This window comes from Python bivittatus, unplaced genomic scaffold, assembly GCF_059951505.1.
Source record: "Python bivittatus isolate LINGU-HERP-01145 unplaced genomic scaffold, Pbiv_v1 ctg000330_np1212, whole genome shotgun sequence".
NCBI lineage: Eukaryota > Metazoa > Chordata > Lepidosauria > Squamata > Pythonidae > Python > Python bivittatus.
The window spans coordinates 20642085-20666367 of record NW_028277058.1 but is presented as its reverse complement, the minus strand read 5'-3'; the positions used below and the strand labels follow the sequence as shown (position 1 = coordinate 20666367).

The 24283-nt window shown below is 38.3% G+C and overlaps 1 protein-coding gene across 4 annotated transcripts in view; it reads right to left on the bottom strand.

Moving 5' to 3' along the window:
• The window catches only part of CPSF6 (cleavage and polyadenylation specific factor 6), a 43514-nt gene extending 19509 nt beyond the window's left edge, over positions 1-24005 (bottom strand). For 2 of the 4 annotated variants that reach the window (XM_007423394.4, XM_007423395.4), the window contains exons 1-7: positions 23854-24005; positions 7638-7847; positions 7052-7155; positions 6445-6590; positions 4286-4459; positions 2503-3007; positions 486-578 (exon numbers count right to left, since the gene is read on the bottom strand). In XM_007423394.4, coding sequence (XP_007423456.1) covers positions 486-578; positions 2503-3007; positions 4286-4459; positions 6445-6590; positions 7052-7155; positions 7638-7847; positions 23854-23913 — 1292 coding nt within the window. In that variant the 5' untranslated portion in view covers positions 23914-24005. The remainder of the gene's footprint in view (positions 1-485; positions 579-2502; positions 3008-4285; positions 4460-6444; positions 6591-7051; positions 7156-7637; positions 7848-23853) is intronic. The other 2 variants (XM_007423396.4, XM_007423397.4) reach the window with 1 other exon arrangement.
• Between the last annotated feature and the right edge of the window lie 278 nt (positions 24006-24283).

The following is a 24283-nucleotide window of genomic DNA, read 5'->3' as shown; positions in this document are numbered from 1 at the left end:
CTGGCTGCACACTTGGCTAATTACTTAACTAAAATTGGAGATAGAAAATGTTAACTTACTCTGCTAGTGCCCCTTGAACTTTGTGATATCTGTCAATCTACCTTAAGATCTGAGGAAGACTGACAATATAAACAGAGTGCCCTTTTTCCTCCTACAGGCACCTCTGCTACACCCAAGATGTAATAACCAGTTTCCTCCTCCCCTCAGCTAGTACCAAATATTAATCAAAATCATGTCATTTCACTGAGACACTCAGAAAGGAGATCATGCCTTAGGATGTGATGTTAGACTATATGTTCTTCATATTCCTTCCAGCACTGTAAATTATATGGCTTTAATTGCTTTTGAGAAATGTCTCTTGCAAATGTTAGTTCTTCTGGTAGAAAGAAAATGCAGAATAAGCAATTCTATCCTCTTAAGAGCAAGAAGTGGATCAAGATCCTATAGCTGATTTAGCATAAGAGGAAATGTCTAAAAATTCATACCTCCCTGCGTTTTGAGTATTATTTTTCGTTTGTCTCCAATACAATGGCATATGTAATTGTTCTCTTATGGACATGTTATTTCCAGTGAAACGCCTATGATATATAATTGACAATTTAAATATAGTTATGGATTGTAGTTGAGATCATCATGAAAATATTGGTCATTATGTGCAGAGGTTCTACTTCTGCTTTCACCACCCTCAGCCCTCCTTTGTTTATTAAATTACTATCTCTATATAAAAATATAAATCTATTATTATTATTGGGTTCTTTGCATATTCTTTCAAGCAATTACGAATAATGCTTTGACTTCATAGAAATATGCTTTATAACATTTTATATTTTAAAATTTTAGATGTTAATTCCATGAATAAATTAATACTACTGGAATCAATGTTTCAGCAAAAGCTATGCTACTTATTTAACAAATCATCATGCCCACAAAGCCTCATTGATATACTCACAACATGCAAAGACTATTATGTATCACAATCTATAAAATTTTGAGAGGTGATTATAACATTCACATAGTATAAATAGCATCAAAGGAAAAGTAGAAAGAAAAAATATAAGCCTACAGCATGTTTTCAAATGAAGCTAGAAAACAAGTGGATTTTAAAAACTGAAGTACGGACTGGTGTGGCAATCATGTAAAGTCATTGTAGATATTCATATGCTGAATGCTGATTAGGGACTGTTCAAATACATTACAATATGCCTGTGGTAGTCTTTTATTTTGTAATGGATGGTTCCCCATATAATCTGCCACCTGAAAAGGTTCTCTGAATCTATCAGAATACCTGGTTATTCTGCATAATAGGTATTGCAAATGAAGGTCCCTTATATGCAGGTAAACCAGACTGAAAAGAAAAACTAAGACAATCCACAGAGGTTCTATTAGAAGCCTATTCAAATTCTGTCCACTTAGTAGGGCTATATAGTGTTTCAGATCTGAAAGGAAAAAGTGCTTTAGCAGACACAAGTGCACTAATATAGCACTTTCTGATAACTCCTTAAAACAGCTACTTCTTTCCGCAGGACTGTATGGTTGCCCTCTGCAATTGCAGAGCAATACTATCCACATAGGCTCCAAAGCACCTTTGTCCCTTCAAATCCAGCATAACTCTATCACTTAAACCTTAAGAAAGTAGATGTTGAATTGTATTATATGCTGTCATGCCACTGAGAGAACTGCATCCACCAGAATAATGAATTTTAACTTTCCAGAGCAGATTGGGTACGTGTGTATAAGAGGCAGAAGAAAGCAAAAGCCATGTCTGTTATGCAAGTTTAAGTCTCCCTGCATAACACTGGATTAGCTGTTTTTGTGAGTGACGGAGTCATTAAAAGGATATTAAAAGTTAAATGCATACCTACAAAAGGCAAGGGAGACATAACATGATATCTCTTTAAAAATAATATTCATAATATATTCTTTAAAAGGTTTACATACAATACATAAAGGACAAAAACAAACAAGTATTAAATGAATGAAAGACAAAAGACCTAAGTATCATTTTAATGCAACTGTGTGGTACACTCCCTTCTTAGGTGGGCATCACAACACCTCTAGGAAGCAAATACTGTGAAGGAGGGACAGCATCTGCTCAGTTAAAGTAAGGGTGAGCTACATACACTTGCTTTTGCAACTATGATCTTCAAATTTGTTTTAGCAGTGTTTCCCTGATATGCTGTTTTAGGATGTAAAACATATTTTGTTTTTATATCACTTTCTAATGCAAAATGACAGATTAGTTCCCCACTGTAATGAACTCTAGAGGCTATATGCGCACTGCAGCATATGAGGATTTCTTCATGCTCTTCTCTGGAACAGAAGAACATTGGAGGTCCAGAAGTCATACAGATATTCATGGGGAAGGGTGTGTGTGTTAAAAATAGGAAAATACTGTTTTAATGACAACCTCAGATATTGAATATCCCGTGACCAAAATGAATGGGCATAAATTCTAGAATTCTCATAAATTAAATATGCTATCAGTGCAAAAGAAATACTCACCTGCCTGGTGGCCCATAATCACCTCTGTCATATGGTGGAGGTCGGCCATATGGGTCTGAAGGTGGTGGACCACGACTGTCTGATGTAGGTATGCCACTGTTGGCTGGTGGGGGGAAGAAAGCTGGATTCACGTGTGGGGCAGGAGGGGGAGCACCTGGTGGCGGCCCAGGTAAGTGAGGAGGAGGAGCCAATGTAAGGGGTGGTCCTAAGGGACCAGGTGGACGAGGGGGGAAAGGACCTGGAGGTGGAGGAGGACCTTGCTGTGGGGGTGGAGGACCTGGTGGAGGACCATAGCCTGGAACTGGAGGCGGAGGACCGGGTGGAAGTGGACCCAATGGAGGTTGGCCAAAGGGCTGTCCTGGAAACAGAACTGGGGGAGGGGGACGGTCACCACGATTAGGAGGACCAGTTAGTGGAGGAGGCAGAACCTGCCCAGGTGGAGGAGGACCCGGCGGGCCTGGTGGGCCAGGAGGACCTAGAGGTGGACGTGGAGGAGTTTGTCCAGCTAAAGAGGGAGGGAAAAAATGTCTATTATTAATATTCTACTGCCCATGTTTTCTCCAAACATATCCAAACATTTGCAATAAGTATGGCATCTCATGTATTTATAATGTATACATTAAAAAATCCAAATAGCTATCAAATTCTAGTTCTGCCCTTTCTAGGCAAAAGGAAGGATAAAGATTGAAATAAAAATAATAGTAATCATTTTAATGTCATTTAATTTGCTGTTTGTATCCCACAAAAGAGTATTCAAAGCAGCCTTCTTCCTATGTCTCTTTTATTTAAAAGGGTCTCATTTTGAGAATAGGCTCAAAAGGAAAGTTAAGTATGAACAGAACAATATACAATAAGCATACTGTCAAAGTAAAATGAAAATGAAAATGACCATTCATATGCGAGAAGCCTTATAAATTAAAGCTACCATACCATACTGTCCAGAGTTGCTGGGAATCAGATGGCATATATATTTAATAAATTATTACAGATAGTCCTTGCTTAACGACCACAATAGAGAACGGAAAATTGGTTGGTAAGCAGGGTGGCTGTTAAGCGAGTCACCACATGACTGGACCCAATTTTACGACCATTTTTACAATGTCGTTAAGTGAATTGTGGTCATTAAGCGAATCCAGCTTCCCAATGGATGTTTTTGCCAGAATTCAGTTAACCATGTGATCCACTTAACGACTGTGGTGATTTGCTTAACAACCGTTGTACAAAAGGTCACAAATCACGATCACATGACCGCAGGAGTAGTGCAACAGTATGCAATGGTCCTAAGTGTGAGTACAGATCATAAAGCACTTTTTCCAAGGTTGTCGGAACTTCGAACTATCATTAAACAAATGGTCATTAAGCAAGAACTACCTGTATTGTGTTGTTATTCGTTTTATTTAAAAAAAACAATTTAGAAAACCTTCTAACAGCTTAGGAAGCTTCAAAAGGAATTTCTTTCTATTCTAAACTGACTACCTCCTCAAAGGAAAAAGCAGAATTTCTGTATTTTAACAGAAGAGAGACCATCAGCTCACAGTACAGCAACAAAAAGTACAATACTTTACATTTCTGCTATTTACTGCAAAGCTACATTATACTGTAACTAAGCTTTTATTTAATACATAATACATCATAATACTTACATTCTGAAATACTCCTAATATTTCAATAATACATTCTGAAATACTCCTAAATTCCAGAAACAAAATAAAAAGCCTCAAGGCTCCTCCATCTGCAGGATAACAAAACTTTGCAAAATATACAACAGCGGGAAGCACTTTACCTGGAAAAGGTGGAGGGGGCCCTCCGGGTCCAGCTGGTCCCGGAAATCTGTCCCCTCCAGGAAGGGCACCTGGAAAACGGCCCCTCCCTCTATTACTTGGAGGAAAAGTTGCCCGTGAACTGCCTCCCGGGGGACCAGCTTTTCCTTCACCAGACATCTGGCCTGACTGTGTAGCTGCAGTTAATGAAACAAAGTGTTTGATGTGTAATATGGAATTAACAAGACTTTCAAACTAGTTTATTTTATGCCATTTACATTTTTCCTTTGCAATTCTGTTTACAGGCTGCATGTTTTTTCATAAGATTTTTGTTTTGTTTTGTATGCTTTTGTTAATAATGTTAACAACTTATGTTTCCATTTGGGAAAAAAATTGCACAAAGAAATTTTTACAAAGAAAAAAAAGAATTTGCCATTCTCTAGTTCTTTTCCTATCTACTAGAGTTTAAGAACTTAAAATAATTTGGCAAGAATTCAAGTTACTATACATATGGTCAAGGAGTTAAGTGCACCCAGGGAGATTTCAGGGTTTGTTCCCCTCCCCCCGGACGACCCATGAGATACTCCATAGCTTTGAGCTTTGAAAAAGCAATCCCCAAATCCCTGAATAAACAGTTGCTTAATTTCTGATATGATGGTCTTTATTATTTCTTCAGTAAGCTCTAAAAAGCATTTTTGTAAATAAAAATCACAAAGCACATCCAATGGAAATCTTCACCATCTTTGCTCATGATATTTATCTTGATAACCACTTTTTGGATTAAATAACGGAATACGCTAAATTATTAAATGCTTAGTAAGCTTCAGGTGCCTGAAACCTTTACCTAAACAGCTTTTGGTATAATTCTGTGGAACTGCAGTTATGTTCTATAAGACAGGCAGTAAAATATACCTTTGGGGAGCAAAGCAACTTACCCATGCAAGTAAACTATTACTTAATTTAAAGAGTTACACAGTGCACATTCTTGAGCCTTACTATTACAATGTAGAAGTAAATTAGTTAAAAAAAAAAAACACAGTTCAAACTCAATTGTAAAAATCATGAATATGTGAACCACCACCTTCTTCCTTACCAATGGGAGTTTAGGTGTGGGGCAGCACAAAACAAAAATAAATAACACGAGAAAATAGAAGTAGAAAAATACTTAATAAATCCTCTTTCAAGGTTGCTCAAAGTGAATATTTCCTAAGCAACAATGTATGGACTTAAGTATCAGATAACAAAAAAATCAGTCTTCAGAAGCAATTCCTGCTTACTGCCTTCACAAACAGGACTCCAATGACAATTAAGATGTCTTGATTATAGTAACTAACCATATCCTGTCATCTCCATCAATTCAATGTGATTCTATCTAGAATATCTGCTAAATGCTCCAAATGATTTGCACCATACAGACTTCAAATTAATCTACCTCTAGTTGGGATACTTATTTAACTGAGAATTATGTAGATTAATCCCATATAATGTTGAAGAAAATATGTTAAGAATAACAATTCTAAATCCTTAACTAATTTTACAGCACCAGTAAGGATAAGACAGAGTGTATTTCAAATGTATAGGCATTCAAGTTATCTGTCTTTTTTTTTTTAAATAGGAAACATGAAATATAAGACTGTGCACATGTTTAAAATAATTCAGAATAAATGCTTTGGACCTTGCACACGTACAGCACCTCTTTGCTATTCATTAAAGCAGTGTCTGTTTTTCAGACTTCCACACAAGTCTGAAGAAAGATGCCACTGCTTTAAGTGTCATATTAAAAACACAGTGCTTTAATTTAATTAATTCATTAAAACAGCGAAAGTCAGGAAAAAATGTGCACACCTTAATTAATGAAAGGTTCCATGACTTTGTACACCATCCAAAACACTTTGTAAAAATCATTTTGAGACATATAGGCAATGCTGAAAATCACTATGAAAAGTTTGTTACTAACACCAAAGAAACATGCTTCCCTTTTATTTCCAAAACATACTATTTCCAGCAATCTTCAATAGTAGTTTGAACAAAATAGACTTTCAGCAAATCAGACTGAAAGACAGCAGATTATATAAAAATTATTAACCATTCAAATATATAATGTGTTAATTGATCATTCCTAACCCACCTCCCCCAAAAGTGTTTTTCCATTTCACAGGAAGTAGCAGAGAACAATTCTTACTTTTTCTTGATTGCAGTTCAAATTGACTCAGAAACTGCTTATTACAAGGAGTTACAACAGGATTTTGACCATGCAATTCTCTTTTAGGCAACAGATCCATCAGCTTTTTGGAAGATGCCTCAGATCCCACACCTACAAGAGCAAACCTGAAGGAGGACAGACAATATAAATTTATGATAAGGATTCTTAACAGATCCCTAAAAGTTGGATAACATACTAAACCAAGCCACATTATGATTTAGCACAATGTGCAATCATAGACATAATTATGTTCAACCACTTAGAATATCCCACTGTAACTCTCAATTATTATAGCTACACATTCCATGACTTATTTTTTATATCTGGAACTGTTTTCTTCCACCTCATAAATTATATTTCAAGTTTTCCAGAAATACTTTTTCTAGATTCAGTCTCAGTTGTTGTTTGTAATCTGATTCTGTAGAAATCATTGCAATTTTCTCATTCTGTTCTTTGGTCTTCTTCCCACCTATTTCTTTTCCTATCTTCCATCAACATGGTCTTTCAAAATAAACAAAATATACTGTAGCACACCCTTTGTTCAAAAAAGAAATGGGATTTGTGCCAAATTTAAACAAATTCTTACCCCTTAGATTGGCCATTAGCACGGTTTTCAAAAAATTTTATCTCCAAAATATCATTTACACCAAGGGAATGAACTGCTTCAGTTAAATCTTCATCTGTGGTCCACTGCAAAACAGTTGTAAATGACATTTTTTAACATAACAAAGGAGCACAGTTCTTTTCTCAACACACCTTTCGTGAAAATAATGTTCAACATAATGCACAAATATATGCACCAAAACATATCTTCTATATTTCATATTAGAATATTTTTATCAAAATGTAACTGTTTGCTTCCTGAAAGTTGTTACAATATTACCTACTCCCAGCTGAGCAAACCATATTTTAAAAATAAATAAGTTGCTAGTTCATAACATAAATTTCTAACTGCTACTGATTACCAACCCCCGAAAATATGTTACTATCAGAGTTATAGTTCAGTAATAGTTCATGCTCCACATGGAAAAAATGTCAAGTAATAAGAAGAACTCTTACCAACGAATGTTACAGAGCCTCTACTGGTCAGAGTACAGTAAATAATTCTGAGTTAAACTGATTACAGACTTAGAATAAATTACTAATGTAGCAGTAACTAACCAAGCACTTACCCAAGTAAGATTTCCAATATATAATGCAATTCTTTTTCCTGTATATGTATAGACAACATTTGGTGCTGATCCTTTGCCCACATCATCTCCAACAGATGGTGGAAGAGAGTCCATATAATCACGATCCTCTGGTGCATCGCCGTTATTGGCAGATGGAGAGATGACGTCGTCATACAGATCTATCTGATCATGTCCACCGTATTCAGCCTCCTAAAAGGCAATGTATAAATATTAATGATCAGTTCATATTTTCCTCTAGAGAAGTTTATATCTGAACTTTTTAAAAAAAATTATATACAGCTGCACATGCTCTTTCTTTATAATATTTATCTTAGGGCATTTTATACTGCAAAAATAAACTATACATTAAAATTAAGATCAATAACATACTTAAAATATCCTAAAGCAGGATGAAACACATTTCCATTGTTTAAAAATATTACCTTAAAAAGTAGTAAAAATGCATAAATCCTATACAATTGTTTTATCTTATTCTTTACAAGTGGGGTCCCCAAATTTATATTATTTTATATATTTTAAATTATTATTGTATTTATTATTTTTTAATAGCATACAGGCTGCAAATAGAGTGGTGCTTAAAAGTTTGTGAACCCTGTGGTGGTAAAAGGTACCCCCCCCATACACATGTAAGCTGTATTCACTACCAAATGTCTGAGATACCCCCCGCCCCCAAATATATGAACTATTGAAACTGCCCTTGTAAGAAAACATTCACAGCAAGCTGAATTGACCCTGAGTGGTGACAGGGAGAACAATCAGTCAGAAGAACCTGTGGCCCAGTAAACCAAATTGTTTCTATTCTCCAACCATGTCTCAAAGATAGTATGGCTAGCATGTGGACCTAGCAGGAAGGGATAAATATTAATAAGGTCACACAGATGGGTTTATCTAAAACAGTCCAATGTCACACTGAAATTTCCACAGCGTCTGCCTTTTTCTGTATCTTGTCTTTGCAATGTAGTGGGACAAAGGTATATAAGCTCTGGTTCTGCTTTTGCTCAGGGCTGCTCACCTTTGCTGGGAGCCCAGTATATACTGTATGCACGCAAATAAAATTATGTTGTATCTTCAAAGTGATTTGGTTGCTTTAGGTGAGCCAGGTTTCAGCCACAACGAGCCTTTTGAATTTTTAATATTGCTGTAGATCAGATCATGATCTCTTCTCCACACAAGTCCTAAAACTAGATAACTAGATAAAGAACCCAGTTAAACAAATGACTAAACAAACATTATACTCATTCGTTGAGTATCCAAAGCTACATATTTGTGTGTGGCAAAAGTATGTAAACCTCTAGGATTATCCCCTTCATCTGAAGGGGAAATTAAGAATCAGGTGTTTCAATCAATGGGATAATAATCAGGTGTGAGTGTGGGAGGTCCTGCCTTATTTAAAGAACAAAATTCTGGGTATTAACTATCAAAGTCTGATCTTTACAAGAGGTATGTGGAAGTGTGTCATGGCTTGAATAAAGGAGATTTCTGAGGACCTCAAAAAAACAGTTGTTGATGCTCAACAGGCTGAAAAGGGTTACAAAATTATTTCCCAAGAGTTTGGACTCCACCAGTCCACTGTTAAGCAGACCAGTCCACTGTGCACAAACGGAAGTAATTCAACACCATGTTTATTCTCCCCAGGAGAGGTCAATCAACCAAGATCACACCAAAAGCAAGGTGTGTCATACTCCAGGAGGTCTCAAAGAAGCCAAGGGTAATGTCTAAGGAACTAAAAGCCTCTCCTGCATTGGCAAATGTCAGTGTTCATGAGACCACCATAAGGAAAACATTGAACAATGGGATTTCTGGTGGGGACATTGGTGGCTTAATCATCTCTCTGTGAGAGGGGAGACAGCACCACAGCTGGATTGATGGTTGGCAGGAAGCACTGGCCACCCGACTTGCTCCAGATCAAGGAGGAAGCAAGGAAATCGACCCGTATAATCTCTGGACAGCCATTCCTTGAAAGCTAATCACAGAGAGAGAAGCTTCTGCAAATGGTTTTTGAGTCGACCAGCTGGGAGGCAGGGGATCCATCTTTGTTCAAAGCTGTGGTGCAGCCTTTTTATGAACACTAGAACCGACTGAACCTCATTTCTAAACTCTGTGGAATAAAACTATTTTGCAACTTAAGAGAGACCTTCCTTTGCAACAGATAAGTAATTCTCTTGGGGCATATTCTTATTTCTTGGGACTATACTTTCAAAAGAAGAAATACAGCGTTAATTTGAATTTGATTAATTCGCAAAAAGCTGGATGACAAGTGGAATTTAAAAGAGACTTAAAAGTTACTTACAGTGAAAAGGGAAGATGTATTTGTTAGAAGTTTATTTTTTTTATGAAACTCCATTTGCAGTAATGAGGTTTGCTTTTTCCAGGGGAAGGTTTCTTTGTTTTGTTGGATTACGTCTGTTGATTGGCTGGGTTTCTAAAACAGAAGACAGTAACTTGATCCCTGTATGTTTCCCTCTGACATGTGCCTGCAATTACAGCTTGAAAGACACTAGAGGGCATGAACTGTCAGTTTACTTTTGCTTGTAATTAATTATATCTGGCTATACAGTCTACTTGTGTAAATGGAAAAAATAAATAAAAAGAATATGGCTATGAGGTTTGCTTCAGGGGGAAAAATGGCTTAGAAGAGGTCCTTTGAAGCAGCCATTTATTTTAGAAGATAAAATAACTCCTTTAAGTTTACTCCAGTCGATGTTTGATGAATTAGGAGCTAAATTCAAGTCCCTTGAAAAAAAGATAGAGAAAGAGCAGGTAACATGGTTAACATTGAAAAAGAGGTGGAGATTGACTCAAATGTGGAATTGGAGTCCCCAAAAATGTTGGACTATGAAGGTGGTATGAACAAAAAAGTTGTGGATGTGATCATCAATTTAAAACGGACAAAGGATAAGAGTGATATGGAAAAAGATGCCAGAATGGATTTACAAATGGAATCAACTGATGTTACAATGTTTAAAGGGGACATACAAATAATGAAGAGTGACCTGGAAAGGTTTTTTATCTTGGATTTGCAAAAGGAATGTGTTGAATCGGTGAGGCTGTTCCTGGGAAAAGACAAAGAGAAATTATTGGGGATTTTTCTGAGAGAAGACAAGAAGAGAATGATGGGGAATCAGCTTGTGGGACATTATTTGAAAGGATTAAAGTTTAAGTTTTTTAAAAGTAAACAGAAGATTTACAAAGTGAATTTATTTGACTATGGTTAACATATAGGCTGAGGCTTCTGGTAGTTATTAATGGGATTTTTTTGTAACCAGGATTGAATGACAATGCTTTAAGGATCTGTGTATAAAGTTCATTAAGGTTAAAATGTACTTGTTATTAAATTTGTGGAATTTTTGTTCTTATATATGATAAAAGTAGTAAGGTTTTTATATGTATAAAGGTGGAAAGGAGTTGACTGAGATGGCGAAATTGTTAACTTTGATTCGAGATAAGATGTGTAATTTCAGTGCTAACTGAAAACTTGGACTTTTTGCAGGATACATTAAAAAAATGAAATTACGTTGACTGGGTTTGATAATTAGAAATAATAAGGGTTAATAGAAATAATGGAAGTTATGTTGTAAATTTAGAGCAAGAGTTTTATGTATATTGTTACTTATATCTGTTGCGGAGAGGGTTGGAAGTCCATTCTTTTTTTTCTTTTGTTGTTTTCCTCTTTTTCTTTTCTTTTCTGCACTTTTGATCTTTACTATTTTCTCTTTTTCCAATTCTTTTTTCTTTTCTCTTTCTTAATATTAGTTTTTGTTAGTTTTTACTGTTCTTTTTAAAAAATTTAATAAAGTTATTATAAAAAATGATAAAAAGAAAACATAGAACAACAATGGTGGGCTTAGCGGGGTTGCAAGGAGAAAGCCACTATTCTCCAAAAAGAATACTGCTATCTACAGTTTGTCAAAGACCATGTAGATAAGCCAGAAGGCTATTGGAAGAATGTTCTGTGGATGGATGAGACTAAAATAGAATTTTTGGTTTGAATGAAAAGCATATGTTTGGCGAAAGGCAAATACTGCATTCAGGCATAAGCCTTATCCCATCTGTGAAACACAGTGGTGGCAGTATCATGGTTTGGGCCTGCTTTGCTGTTCCTGGACCAGGATGGCTTGCTATCATTGACAGAACTATGAATTCTGAATTGTACCAGCAAATTCTACAGGAAAATGTCAGGATATCTGTCCATGAATTGAAGCTCAAAAGAAAGTGGGTCATGCAGCAAGGCAACAACTCAAAACACACAAGTTGTACGACCAAAGAATGGTTAAAGCGGAAGAAGGTTAATGTTTTGGGATGCCCAAGTCAAAGTCCAGACCTTAATCCTATAGAAATGTTGTGGAAGGACCTGAAGCAGGCAGTTCATGCCAGGAAGCCCACCAATATTCCTGAGCTGAAGCTGTTCTGTAAGAAGGAATGGGCTAAAATTCCTCCAAGCCAATATGCAGAGTGATCAACAGTTATTGGAAATGTTTAGTTGCAGTTATTGCTGCCCAAGGGGGTCACCAGTTACTAAAAGCAAAGGTTCACTTTTGCCATACACAAATATGTAGCTTCGGATCATTTTCCTCAATAAATCAAGAAGTATAATGTTTTTACTTATTTAATTGGGTTCTCTTTATCTAGTTTTAGGACTAGTGTGGAGAACAGATCACATTTTAGGTCATACAGATGTAGAAATATTGAAAACTCAAAAGGGTTCACAAACTTTTAAAGTATCACTAAATGTAGTATTGAGCTAATATTCTGGCTTTAAAACTTTAAAAGTAACAGGATCTAACTTTCTACCTTGGAGAAAAAAAGCCAGGGGGTGGGGAGAAAATGTCAAGGGGAAGGGGAAGGGGAAGGGGAAGGGAAAGGGAAAGGGAAAGGGAAAGGGAAAGGGAAAGGGAAAGGGAAAGGGAAAGGGAAAGGGAAGATCAAGTTTGAAAATGTCCCAGATCTGACTTGGGGCAATGGGGAAAACAACTCAAGGAAAGATTTCCACAAGGCATCCCCATGGGAGAGGTGATTGGGCAGTAGCTTAAAATGTTACTGACTCTTCCATTCTAACACCCTCCTTCCTCCTTCTTGATCAGATGATGCAGAGCATACTTAGCCCACCCATACTTTCTGGTGCACACAAACACACCATATGCAGCACAAGGGAAGACACACACAACATGTTACTTCTTTACACAAAAGAAGATAAGAATGCTTCCTATGACCTTTGCTGGTAAAAGGTTCAGAAAAAATTCTAGAAGCCGTGCTGTGTGTACTTTTTCTACCTTGCTTAACAGAAAGAGTTATAAAATACCCTCATTAAAACATTATTATTTGATGTTCCACGTTCTTGAAATTAAGAAACATTAACTGGTTTAACAAACAATTATAAAAAATAATGGCTAGATTCATGTGTCATGCTAAGTTGATATTTATCTAATGACTGTAATGCTGTACATTTCCCCACACTGTACAATATTAGAATATCTTCAACATAATATAAAAATATAGAATAAGATAAACAAATAAAACTAGTGGCCATGAATAGTGGAGCACTGTCCTCGTAACATGTCATTGCCAAGATGAACATTCCATATTATATTAAAACTCAGTGCATGCTTTATTCTATGGAAATCTCTTACTGGTCAATACCAAATAAATACCTGCAGAATGTGACACAACCAATGTGCCACCACTGGTAATTGCAATTGCTAGGCAGATCTATATGGGAAGTTTCCTCAGGTATACTATTCCAAGTTGTTTAGATCCTTCTAGGTTAATCCCAGATCCCTGTCTGGCTCAGCAGCAAATCAGAAGCCAGTATAACTTTTTTCAAGAATGCCATATAACAGTAGTTTGTATGGCACTAGGCCGTAAATGTGGGCATTGGTCACAAAGTTACTTTTTCATCACCATCATAACTGCAAACAGTCGCTGACCGAGGCAATTGCTAAATGAGGACTACCTATATACACAAGAGCGATTACCAGTGCCAGCACAAAGATGTAGAAGACTTTTATAACATCAAGGGTTTAAATTTGAGGCTTCTTCCTCTCACCCTTCCAAATTAATAAACACTAGGTCTCTTGGTAGCTTTCAAGCCAAGCAGTTGTTAAAATAATAGCCATCTCTGGCCTGGGAACTCACTGTAGAGAGCCATGGAGATGGCTTTGAAGGAAATATTCAGAAACCGTTACAGAAACAAAGGCAGAAGCATTTCTTAAGCCCTGGAAAAGGAGATTGTGTTAGGAAGAACTCAGGCTGGCTCCTTCCTGATTCAATGGGGTATAAGAGGGAGGGAAAATCAAGCAGAAGCAGGCTTGTAAGATTCTGTTACTATAGTCTGGACTTCCTGTAGACGGTTTTCCTGATTTGGTCTACTTGATACTTACCTTCATAGTTATACCAATTTCTATGTTTTTCCTCCCCCTGCTTCAAATATGGAAGCATCAAGTGCTTCTGCCCTTTCTCCAAAAGACTTTGGGCAGCTGGAGGGGGTTATCCCCGCTCCTTCCATATTCCATTTTTTATCTGCCAGGAACTTCATTCTATTTCTGAATTGTCTGTTTCTCTTTCTGACTAGGGATGGCAGAAAGTGGAGGCATCTTTTTCCTTCTACTACATCAGAAATTCCCCCTCTTATTTTTGTGTGGGACACTTTCTATATTTCCCTAAGCAATCATGTAATCGTGCACCCTCCTCCTCAGAGTTAGAATTGCTATCAGGTACAGAAACTTTACTGTGCAGCCAGACAGGCAGCTTGGTCTTGTGAGAATACTACAAATGAAACTGTCAAAGGAAGTCTGGTGCATGAACATCATCTACTATCTTCCAAGAATATTCCAAATCCAAATAGTCCTTCCAATGAATAAACATTCCACTATCCTCCAACTGCAGTAAGAGTCCAAAATATACTCTCCCTGGAATTCTTCCTCTCCATAACTCTGATGTGAGATAGGGCAGAAATGTGCAGGGGCAAAAAAGGTGCTTTTTGAGCAGAAGGGAATGGTTGAAACTGGATATAGTTTCAGGTGACCAGAAACCGCGGATGAAAGGGCACATGATTTATCCACAGGGAATGGTCAAATAACTTGGCATCCAACATCTTAATCCCATGGAGGGAAAAAATCTGGTAGAAATTCAGGTATAATCTCCAACAGTGATGGGAAACAGTGACTATTCTTTACAATAGTCAACAGAAAACTTGTAGGAGATATTGGCAAGATCTAGTTGATCATTAACAAGGCACTAAGGAGCTTGCGGTTTCTGCAGAACACAGGCGGCCTGTAAAATAAGGAAGGGCTGGAAGACATCTGGCAGAAAATGCAGGAGGTAGCCATAGATGACCCAAAGCAGCAATGTTTGAGTGGAGGCACAGAGTCATGAGTGAACTCAACCACAAGGGAAGAATGTTGGTCAACTGCCTTCTTGGCAGTTTACAAAGCATCAAAGATACCACCCTAAGATAGAAATTGGTCTCTTAATTTACCCTTCTGACTGTGGATGTTAGGAAGAGGACAGATGAAGCTTCACATCCAGTAACTGAAACAGAGATTCCAAAAAAACTCCATAAAATGTAAGCCTGAACCAGAAAGCAGGTAGTTGGTAAAGTATTACCCTGAACAACTTACTGAAAATATTCAGGTCTCAGGAAGAGAGGGGAGGCCATGACAGGAATGAAGCTGCCATATGAGAAAACAAATCTATCATCAGAACTATGTCCAGTTCTTTGACAAGTGATAGGCCAGCTATAAAGTCAAAGGAATTTGAATCCTAAGGTTCTGTGGGAAGAGAAGACTCAACAGACCAGAAAGTCTGACAATTTTAGTACAGCGACATGGCATAAAAAAGCATAATTCTTGACATTGGCTCTAATGATAAGTCATGGGAAAGGAAATGGGCCATTTTAAATATTCCCAAATGTACAGCTGCCCAGCTGTCATGATACAACTGCAATGTATTTTTCCCTCAATGAAGGAGAAAATGTGTCATTGTAGCCCAGTTCTCTGTTTCCAGAAAAAGGGAGAACATGGAGATGCGTTAAAGTAATCTTAAAGCAGCACATAAAGATCCTGCTCTTGATAAATATGACTTTGATTTGTTAAGAAAGGAATCTCCCTTCCAAACTCAAGAGTTTCACAGGGTGGGCTAAGTGTCAAAGGAGGTTGTCCAGAGTTTTCTGGGTACAGAATAGAAGTTGGAGGAGCAGCTATAAAGTAAGAAATATTTTTGCTTATATAATAAAAGCATCATCCTGTTCATTCTGCAAGCTAGGAATGCAGGAGATTCAAAAGTGAAAAACAACTAAAAATTTTGCCCACCTGACCTCTAAGCTTTTAAGAATATCTAGTGCCTTTGAGGACACAGTGCTAATGCTTAAGGGCTTCCTTGATTCCCATAGTTTCTATGTGAGCTATGGCTCTACAAACCACTCAAGTGTTTATGAATAGCCTATTCCCAATGAAAGAATGCAGAAGGGAATAGGCTATTCACAAACACTTGAGTGGTTTGTAGAACCATAGCTTGCAAGGCAAAATCAGATGCATCAGCTTGTACAACACAGGCAGATAGGATCTGGATGACAAAAAATAGGCTAAGAAGTGAATGCCTGCTTGAATTGAAGAAAGGCTTGCTGATCTTTGGAATCTCACTTAAGGGGAACTCCCTTTTTAATAAGATGAGTCAATAGTTCAATCAGTACAGCAAAATTAGATAATTGGCAAAGTCCTAAAATCATAATGCATCCCTGACACCTATGGGTTCTCTTGACAAAATGGAATCTCCAATGAATTCCTTTCTTTTATAAAATGATGGTATTTGTCACCAGAAAGATTATCCAAAATGTATAAAGGAGTTTCAAATATAGGTTGGAAATGCGAACAACAAGAAGGGACCTTTTATCATCTTTGGTGGACATGTAATAAGGCTAAAAAATTTTGGACCCAAATTCATATATTAATTCAGAAGATCTTGATGGTTAATATACAATTAAAACCAGAGACTTTCCTTTTGGGACTGATGGACAAACAATTAGAAAAAGCTCATGGACCTTTGTTTTTATATATAACTGCAGCTAGACTTTTATATGCTCAAAGGTGGAAAGACTTGACATTACCTACAATGGAAGAATGGATTGTGAAGATGATGAAGTTAGCTGAGATGGCAAAACTGACAGCTTTGCTTAGAGAAAAAACACTGATTAACTTTATTGCCAACTGGAAGCCCCTTTTGGACTTTTTGCAGAAGACAGAAAAAAAATGAAATTATGATTTATAGATTTGATGATTAGTTAAAATAGGTTATACAAAATACGTATGTTAAGATGTAGTTTAAGAATAAGAGGTCACTATATGATTTATCTATATCTGCTGTATAAGAAGTCAGAAGTCATTTTTTTGTAATTTTTCCTTTTCCCCTTTTTCTTTAATTTTCATCACTTTTGTATTCCTTCTTTATTTCTCTTGTTTTCTACTTTTCTCTTTATTAATTCTTGTGTGTTTATCTGTATGCTTTTTAAAACTTAATAAAGTTCTTATAAAAAAAAGAATCTCCAATGAATTCCTTTCAAATAAATTTAGTGACCTAAATAGTCCAACAAAAACATATCAAAGGAGCTTTTCTCTAGCTTAATGTAGATGTTGGAATCATAAAGATGCTGAAGAACTGCTCTGTGTTGGTCAGGAACAGCAGGATTCTCAAAGAGAAATCAGCAAGTTATCTAAACAAACTATCGAGAATTTGCAAGGCTATGGAGCCCCTGGAGACCAAAAGGTGTTATTTCCCCCCCATAAGCAATCAAAGATAATTAATTATCCATGTCCCTTTTTCATGTCAATCAGAATATAAACTTTTCCAAAGCCCAATTTGGTAAACATCTGTGCCTTCTGCAACCTAAGAGTTCAGAAAGCTGGTTCAGGAGCTATTAATTATGACTGCACATAAGGAGACATCCTTCTTTGAAAGAGAGTTAGGAACAGTGGCAGAAAACAGGAAGGGCAAATAAAGCCTTTCCACAACTTTTTTTGATAAATCCTTTTGAACAGGCTAACTCTATATTTCATACCGTGCTTCACAGGAATCTGGGCTCCAGGTGTAAGCCTAATTGTACATCAGAGAACCAGTGGTGGGCAAGTTATGTGCTTCTCCCTTTCTCTACACATCAACATAGTCTACATATCTGGCTGGCAAGGTTACTTACTGAGGGATGATGAGTAGGAGGAAGGTTGAGATTCTGCAGGCTATTAGCCTTGCATCCCGGGGAATCAAAATCAACTATTATGGTGATACCATTATGGTCTCAGAGACTACATGAATTGTCAAATTGTAGCCAAAACTATTTAAAAATTTAATGGAGAGGCTAAATAAAGTTGCAGGGATTACTGATGGTTGCTAAAGGTGAGTTGTGGAGATTCAGCGCACTCTATGTTGGGTCCTAAGCATAAAGGCCAGCCATCAATAGCCTCAAACCTTCACAGGAGACTACAGGTTGGATGGGCAGAATAAATGTATGTAGGACAGAAGATTCAGTGTAGTTGCATGTGACACCAGAATTTATTATGGCCTGCAGTTGCACTCTAGTGCTCTATAAGTCTGTAGGGTAACAAGGATGACTAAATATTGATGTACAATTTCCCATATCAGGGCTCTAGTTTATTTCTGGTTGCACCAGCTTCTAGACCCTTGGGAATGGGATGACCTCATTTTCTGACAAGTCAGATCTGAAGTGTTTAGGACGTCTGTTTGCAAAACAAATCTAGCATGTAAGTAAGTATAGTTATGAGCAATTTCCTCATAACATTCATCAACTTGTCACAGCAGGTTTCTCAGACTCAGAGTACCAAGAAAGATGCTATCAATCCTCAAAATCAAACAACATTATTCAGATAGATGGCAATTTGCAGAGACAGCAAATAAGCTTTCTTGGCTCTTACATGACAAATATAACCACATGCTCCACTTCGAGTATAATAACTTGTGCAGCACTTTCCCATCCTGGAAGAAGTCAAGGCCAAGCCATGCCTATATTGCTGCTAAGAAAACTGTATGGAGTCACCAGAGGTTGAGCTCAACTTAAGGAAATATTTACATTTTAATCATATTATTTTAATTTAAATCAAGGATAGTTTTTGTCAAAGCCCCACCCACTTCTGGAGCACAGCCCCAAGCCTGCCATTCAAAAACAGTGTAGCTCTCAGCCTGAAAAAGCTGCATTATCCTGGCTTAGCATAATATGTGAAGCCACCATTCCCTCCAATTACATTTGGCAAAAACAACCTGCCCTTGCCCCCACAAAAAAAAAGTACTAAACTTCAAAAAGAGAAAGAATGTATCCAAAAACGACAGGTAGTCGTCACATAACTGCATTAACAGCAATCCTGGCAGTCTGAGTTGTCGTCATAACTGAAGATGCACGGGTTACGTGGGACACAGTAGGAGTCCCAGGTAAGGAGCATGAGGGTGCTGCAGAGGGATGGGGGAGCCCCAGCACAGGCTGCAAGTCGGAAGAGGGGGTGCTTGATGCGGCACGAGCTTGCGCTCAGAAAGGCTGTGGAATGAGGGTGCAGGGTTGCATGCGATAGCAGGGAGGCCATGGAGAGAGGGAGCAGGGTGCATGCGTACACGTGTGTAAGCACAGGGAAGCCAAGGAAAGAGGGCACGGGGTGTGTGCAAGCGAAGGGGGGGAAGGAGGGCATGGTGCGTGCAAGCAAAGAAAGGCCAGGAGGGGGAGATGTATCCCAGCGACTTGTGACCTTCCTTGCTGGCTTCCCATTGACTTTGCTTGGGGGAAGCCAGCAGGGAAGGGCGCAAATGGCAATCACGTGAATGCAGGACACTACAACTGGCCGTAACTGCCAGGCACCTGAATTTTGTTTTGTTTTGTGATCACAGGGGCGCTGCAACAGCCGGAACTTTGAGAACCAGGCATGTCCCTTCATTCAGCAATTCCGTAACTTCGAATGGTCGCTGAATGAATGGTCAAACATCGAGGACTACCTGTATGTATCTTTCAAACATGCATTAATGTTTAATGAAACAGGGAGTTTATAGCATTCCTAATAATGCTATTGTCATTACAGGTGTAAAAGAAATATCAAGAAACAGAATGATACATTTTGAAAAGTTGTATGAGAAATTCCAAGAAAAAAAAAGACTTTAAAACACATCCCCAAGAGTAACTTTGAAACTGGAAATGCAAAGTCACATACAAGAAGTATTTCTGTATTACTTCTGTTGGTTTTAGTCAGCACTATGAAATAGCAATGACAGAAGCAGGAAGTGTGTCTATTGTGGTCCAACTTCCAAAAAAATCCCCCCAAACCCAGAGGCGTAGCAAAATTTTGCTCAAGAGTCCAGTTACAGCAGTGAAAATGAAAACATTTCTTCTAAGAGAGAGAGAAGGCAGGACAATGAAAGGATGCCTGAGTAGCAAATGGAACTTGTTCACTAACCACACACACAGGCACAAGTGAAAGTGGAACCCAAAAGAAAGTGGTATTTAATCATTTTTCATTTAATACAAAACAGCTTATAAGGATTTTTAATCCTTATGGAACATAAAATACCTCCAAAATCAAATCACAGATGGGTTTGAAGAGGTGTATAGAGATCTGGCAACCTTGGAATATCTTTAAAAGCAGAGTTAGAACTGACTTTAGACTAACTGTAGAACAGAGCAGAAAAAACTTCAGGCCTTGGAATTATTTTGTCTTCTAGATTCATATGAAGAAGAGTCAAGCAGTACTCACAAATCATTATCAAATCAGCAGTAATATCAGTTAAATAATGCTTCTGTAGGAAAATCCAACGATGGAAACTTTTTAGTGGAAACAATAAAAAGCAACAGAAATCTTCCTGGCATTCTCAGGAATCACTCCATAAACAGGAGTACTAACCTAGTGGCATGGTTCCTACTAAAAAACCCCAAGCACAAATGAATGAGATTGTTTTTCTGCAGGAAAAGGAACATTATAAAATTACCCCAGGGAATCAAGATTATCTCAATCTTACCCTTCTAGGGTGCATGTGGCAGAAAAACCTGTCAGATACTCCAAGGTTTTTACTGTACCTGTCATCCTCATTACAGTTTCACCTCCCAATGAATCAATTCCACAATCACTATGAACTATTTGAAGATGTATCCATAGAGCTGCTTCTTTTAACTTGGGCTGAGAAGCAATATAAGTAGCTATAGATGCTGATCTGTATCAAAAATAATCTAGCACAGCATGTAGTTTTTTCTGCAAGTGTTAATGACATTCCACTCATTAAATATAACTCCAGCCACAATGCTAAAAACCCAGTAATTCCATCAAATCTCATTGAAGACCAGCACTTTACATTGACTGCTAACTGTAATGTCTATACTCCAGTCCTTGATACAACACATGTGGAAATTCCTAGTGCACAGGCCCAAGGCCCAGAGATGCCCAGCAGGGAGGAGCTAATTATTGATTCAGCATCTGTGGAACTCCCTACTACCATGATTATCAGCTCACTCAGTTAAGGACCCTTTCAGGAAGTCTAAGGGAAACAACTCAGGAATTTAATTCCCTGCATCCCCAAGAAGTTGTGGATGATACAGTTCCTCTATTCAAGGAATGAGTTTGAGGAAGTCAATATACACCTTGACTTGATTTTTTTTTTTTTAATCCGTACTCAAATCGTTACCGATTCTGTGGCGACTGCCTGGACAAGTCCCTGCAGTTTTCAAGGCAAGGTGTTTCGGAAGTGGTTTGCCATTTATGCACTCCCAAAACTCTCCTACCTTGCTATTCCCTGGTGATCTCCCATCCAAGTCTAATCAGGTCTATCCATGCTTAGCTTCTAACACCTGCTATTTATTGTCTTGGCCTTGCCCATTTTTGGAATTGGACTTCAGGCAACCATATATTCTCACACACATATACATGTGTATACACATGTGCCATATATTTATGGGTAAACTGGGGTCTCTAGGATTGGTTTCAGTTGGAGTTGGCAACGCTAAGCTGATAAGATTGGGGAGACAGGCATTGCACAAATCTGTTTATAACTTTGTCTAATATTTAGGTTTATCTTCTGTTCAGATAAATAGGGTAAAACTAATGCCATAAATATAATCAATAAGGGAGAAGTAGAACTTTGAACATCCAAGGATGTATTTGCAATACACTTCTATACCTTTTAAAATCAATCTTATAGCTCTGCCTTCCCACTTCTCTCCAAATTTCTGGGAATTGTATCATCTTTGGAAACATTTTTGCAATATTACTTGCAAGGACTGTATAGAAGTTGTTAAAATGTAGATGTTTCCTGCTATTAAAAAAATTCAAATTACATTTCAATATGAGAAATCAAATACCAAAAATTTAAAGTGTCATGTACTACTCCAACAATGAGTATAAATTTAGAATTCAATTGCAGATATAATAGTTGAGTTCATGCTTGATGGCAATAATCATAATATATAAAGCAGTGGTTTATGACTTAATATGCAAACCAAGCCAATTATGCAAAAGCACAAAGCTAATCTTCCTCTGTAGAAGCACCCATACTACAGAATGTTTTTCCTTGGATTTTCTTGCCAACTTGTAAGTAATCAGTTGGAATTTTCAGAGAATATTTTCTGCTAGATGGTAAATATTCTCAACTGTTATTCTGCTTTTGATTAGCCACTGAAAATTTATCTTGCCTTTTAAAAAATGTTGGGTGCACAGCTTTGAATGCTTGATGATATAGAGAACAGCTACAAAACTTTAATCGAGAGTAAGACAAAGGGAAGATTGTTACTCAATTATTCTAAAGTCCTGCCAAGTTTGTTGTAGCCAAGTGAAGTTGTGATGCAGATAGATATAGATTATTATTTCCCTCCCCTAGGATCCTTTTAAAAATTATTTTACATTGATTTTAATGAGATAAAACATACATGCCAATCTAATCTTGATGTCAAAAATGGAGGAAAGAGAGGACTTTGAATCCTACAAATAAACAGGATGCATATGCACTAAAATTGCCCCCACCGACATACACCTGCAGAGCTTTTTATGCTGTAAGTATGTTGGGAGCTCAGACCTAATTTCTCTAGTACCTACAGTATTTTGATTTCTCCTTTTTTAAAGAACAGCCTCACAGCTAAGTTGTTAAGCACTATACACAATATGAAAGAAACTGGGTTTAATAAGCATCTTTAATATATGGAAGAAAGCAAGCAAAGATTTCAAAGCAGACAAGTTAACACATCAAACAGAAACTATAAAGATCCTTTTCTGGACACTTTTATTAAAAAAAATGCTATCTTTAAAATAAGTCTCCTATGATAACATAGGAGAAAAAAAAGAATAGATGACTATGCCAAGGTAGCAACAGAGCCAAATTTATCAGGTTTACCTCATAGCGTGCTACTTACTCTTATTATTGACTGGGAAAATAGTTATGCAACTGAACCATTTTATAACTCTGTCCAATTCCACAGATTTCACAAGGAAAAAATATTCTCCCAAATATGTAAAGGTATACGGATTTAACCTTTATAAATTATTCTGCGGAAGCCACTACTTCTTAAAAAAGTAACGGAAATGTCATTCTGGCATAATCGACTTTATTATTAAAATTTGCACTGCCATCATGACACCGAACCTTTTTGTTGAAAAAATAAAGAAGGCACCAAGGGAATTGCAAACTATTTTGGGGGGAAGGGATTATTTTTACCCCCCACAGGTTAAAAGCGTTCATCCTGAACGGCGAGGGAGGCTGTGGAAGCACTTTCTCTCCTACAATGATTTAACAGCCTCTAGAGGAAAGACCGCCGTGTTTTTGCGCCGCGGCGTTCCAGCTTCCCTTTCCTTAAGGGAGCAGGCAGAATGGGGAATAAACAACACAGCAGCCTTAGGGGCGAGACTCCTCCTTCGGCTCATTGTCTTCCTGCGCTTGAGAGCCTCGCCGAGAAAAAGGAACAGGCGGAGAGGAAGAGGAGCATTCCAGGTGCGATGCCGCGCGATCCTTCGGGCGGTAACCACAACCGGGGTGCAGCCACGCCACACGCCAGGCGGGAAAGTCGCGCGGGGCCGCTGGTGAGCGCCATAGTCAACAATGGCGCCGGCTTCCCCCTGCGCTGAGGCCCGCACCAGCCACCCAGGCTCTGCCCCCGAAACCACAGGCCTCTCTCCTCCCGCGAGTGTCATTTCTGCCTTGGAATGTCCCCGTGGAAAGCCGACCGCGCGGAATTTTCTACCTGGTTAAACTCCTCTCCTACATCGGCGTAGATGTCTATGTGGTCCACGCCGTCCGCCATATTCCGCCGCTGCTGCTGCTTCGCCTCCGCCAGCCCCTCCTGGCTCTACAGCTGCCGCAGCCAGACACCGCTAGAGAGGAGAGGAGGGGAGGGGGGCGAGTTAGCGCTGGGCTACGTCACTTCCGGGAACTAACAAGGGAGCATCCGGCGGGCAGAGGTGTGGGTGCTCCGAAGGTCCTCACGGGTGGCCACGCCCATGGAGCGATAGAGCGGGGGCTCTCCTTGTCCGTTTCTTTGGCCCGTTCCGCGCGGAACGAGCCGACGGCCGAGCGAACGTTGCGTTTTTGCAGCCGCAGATCAGTCCCCCCGTTGCCATTACGGTAGAGTCCATTGCCTTCGGCGATCCTTAGGCCGCGCTGTGGAGCGGCTC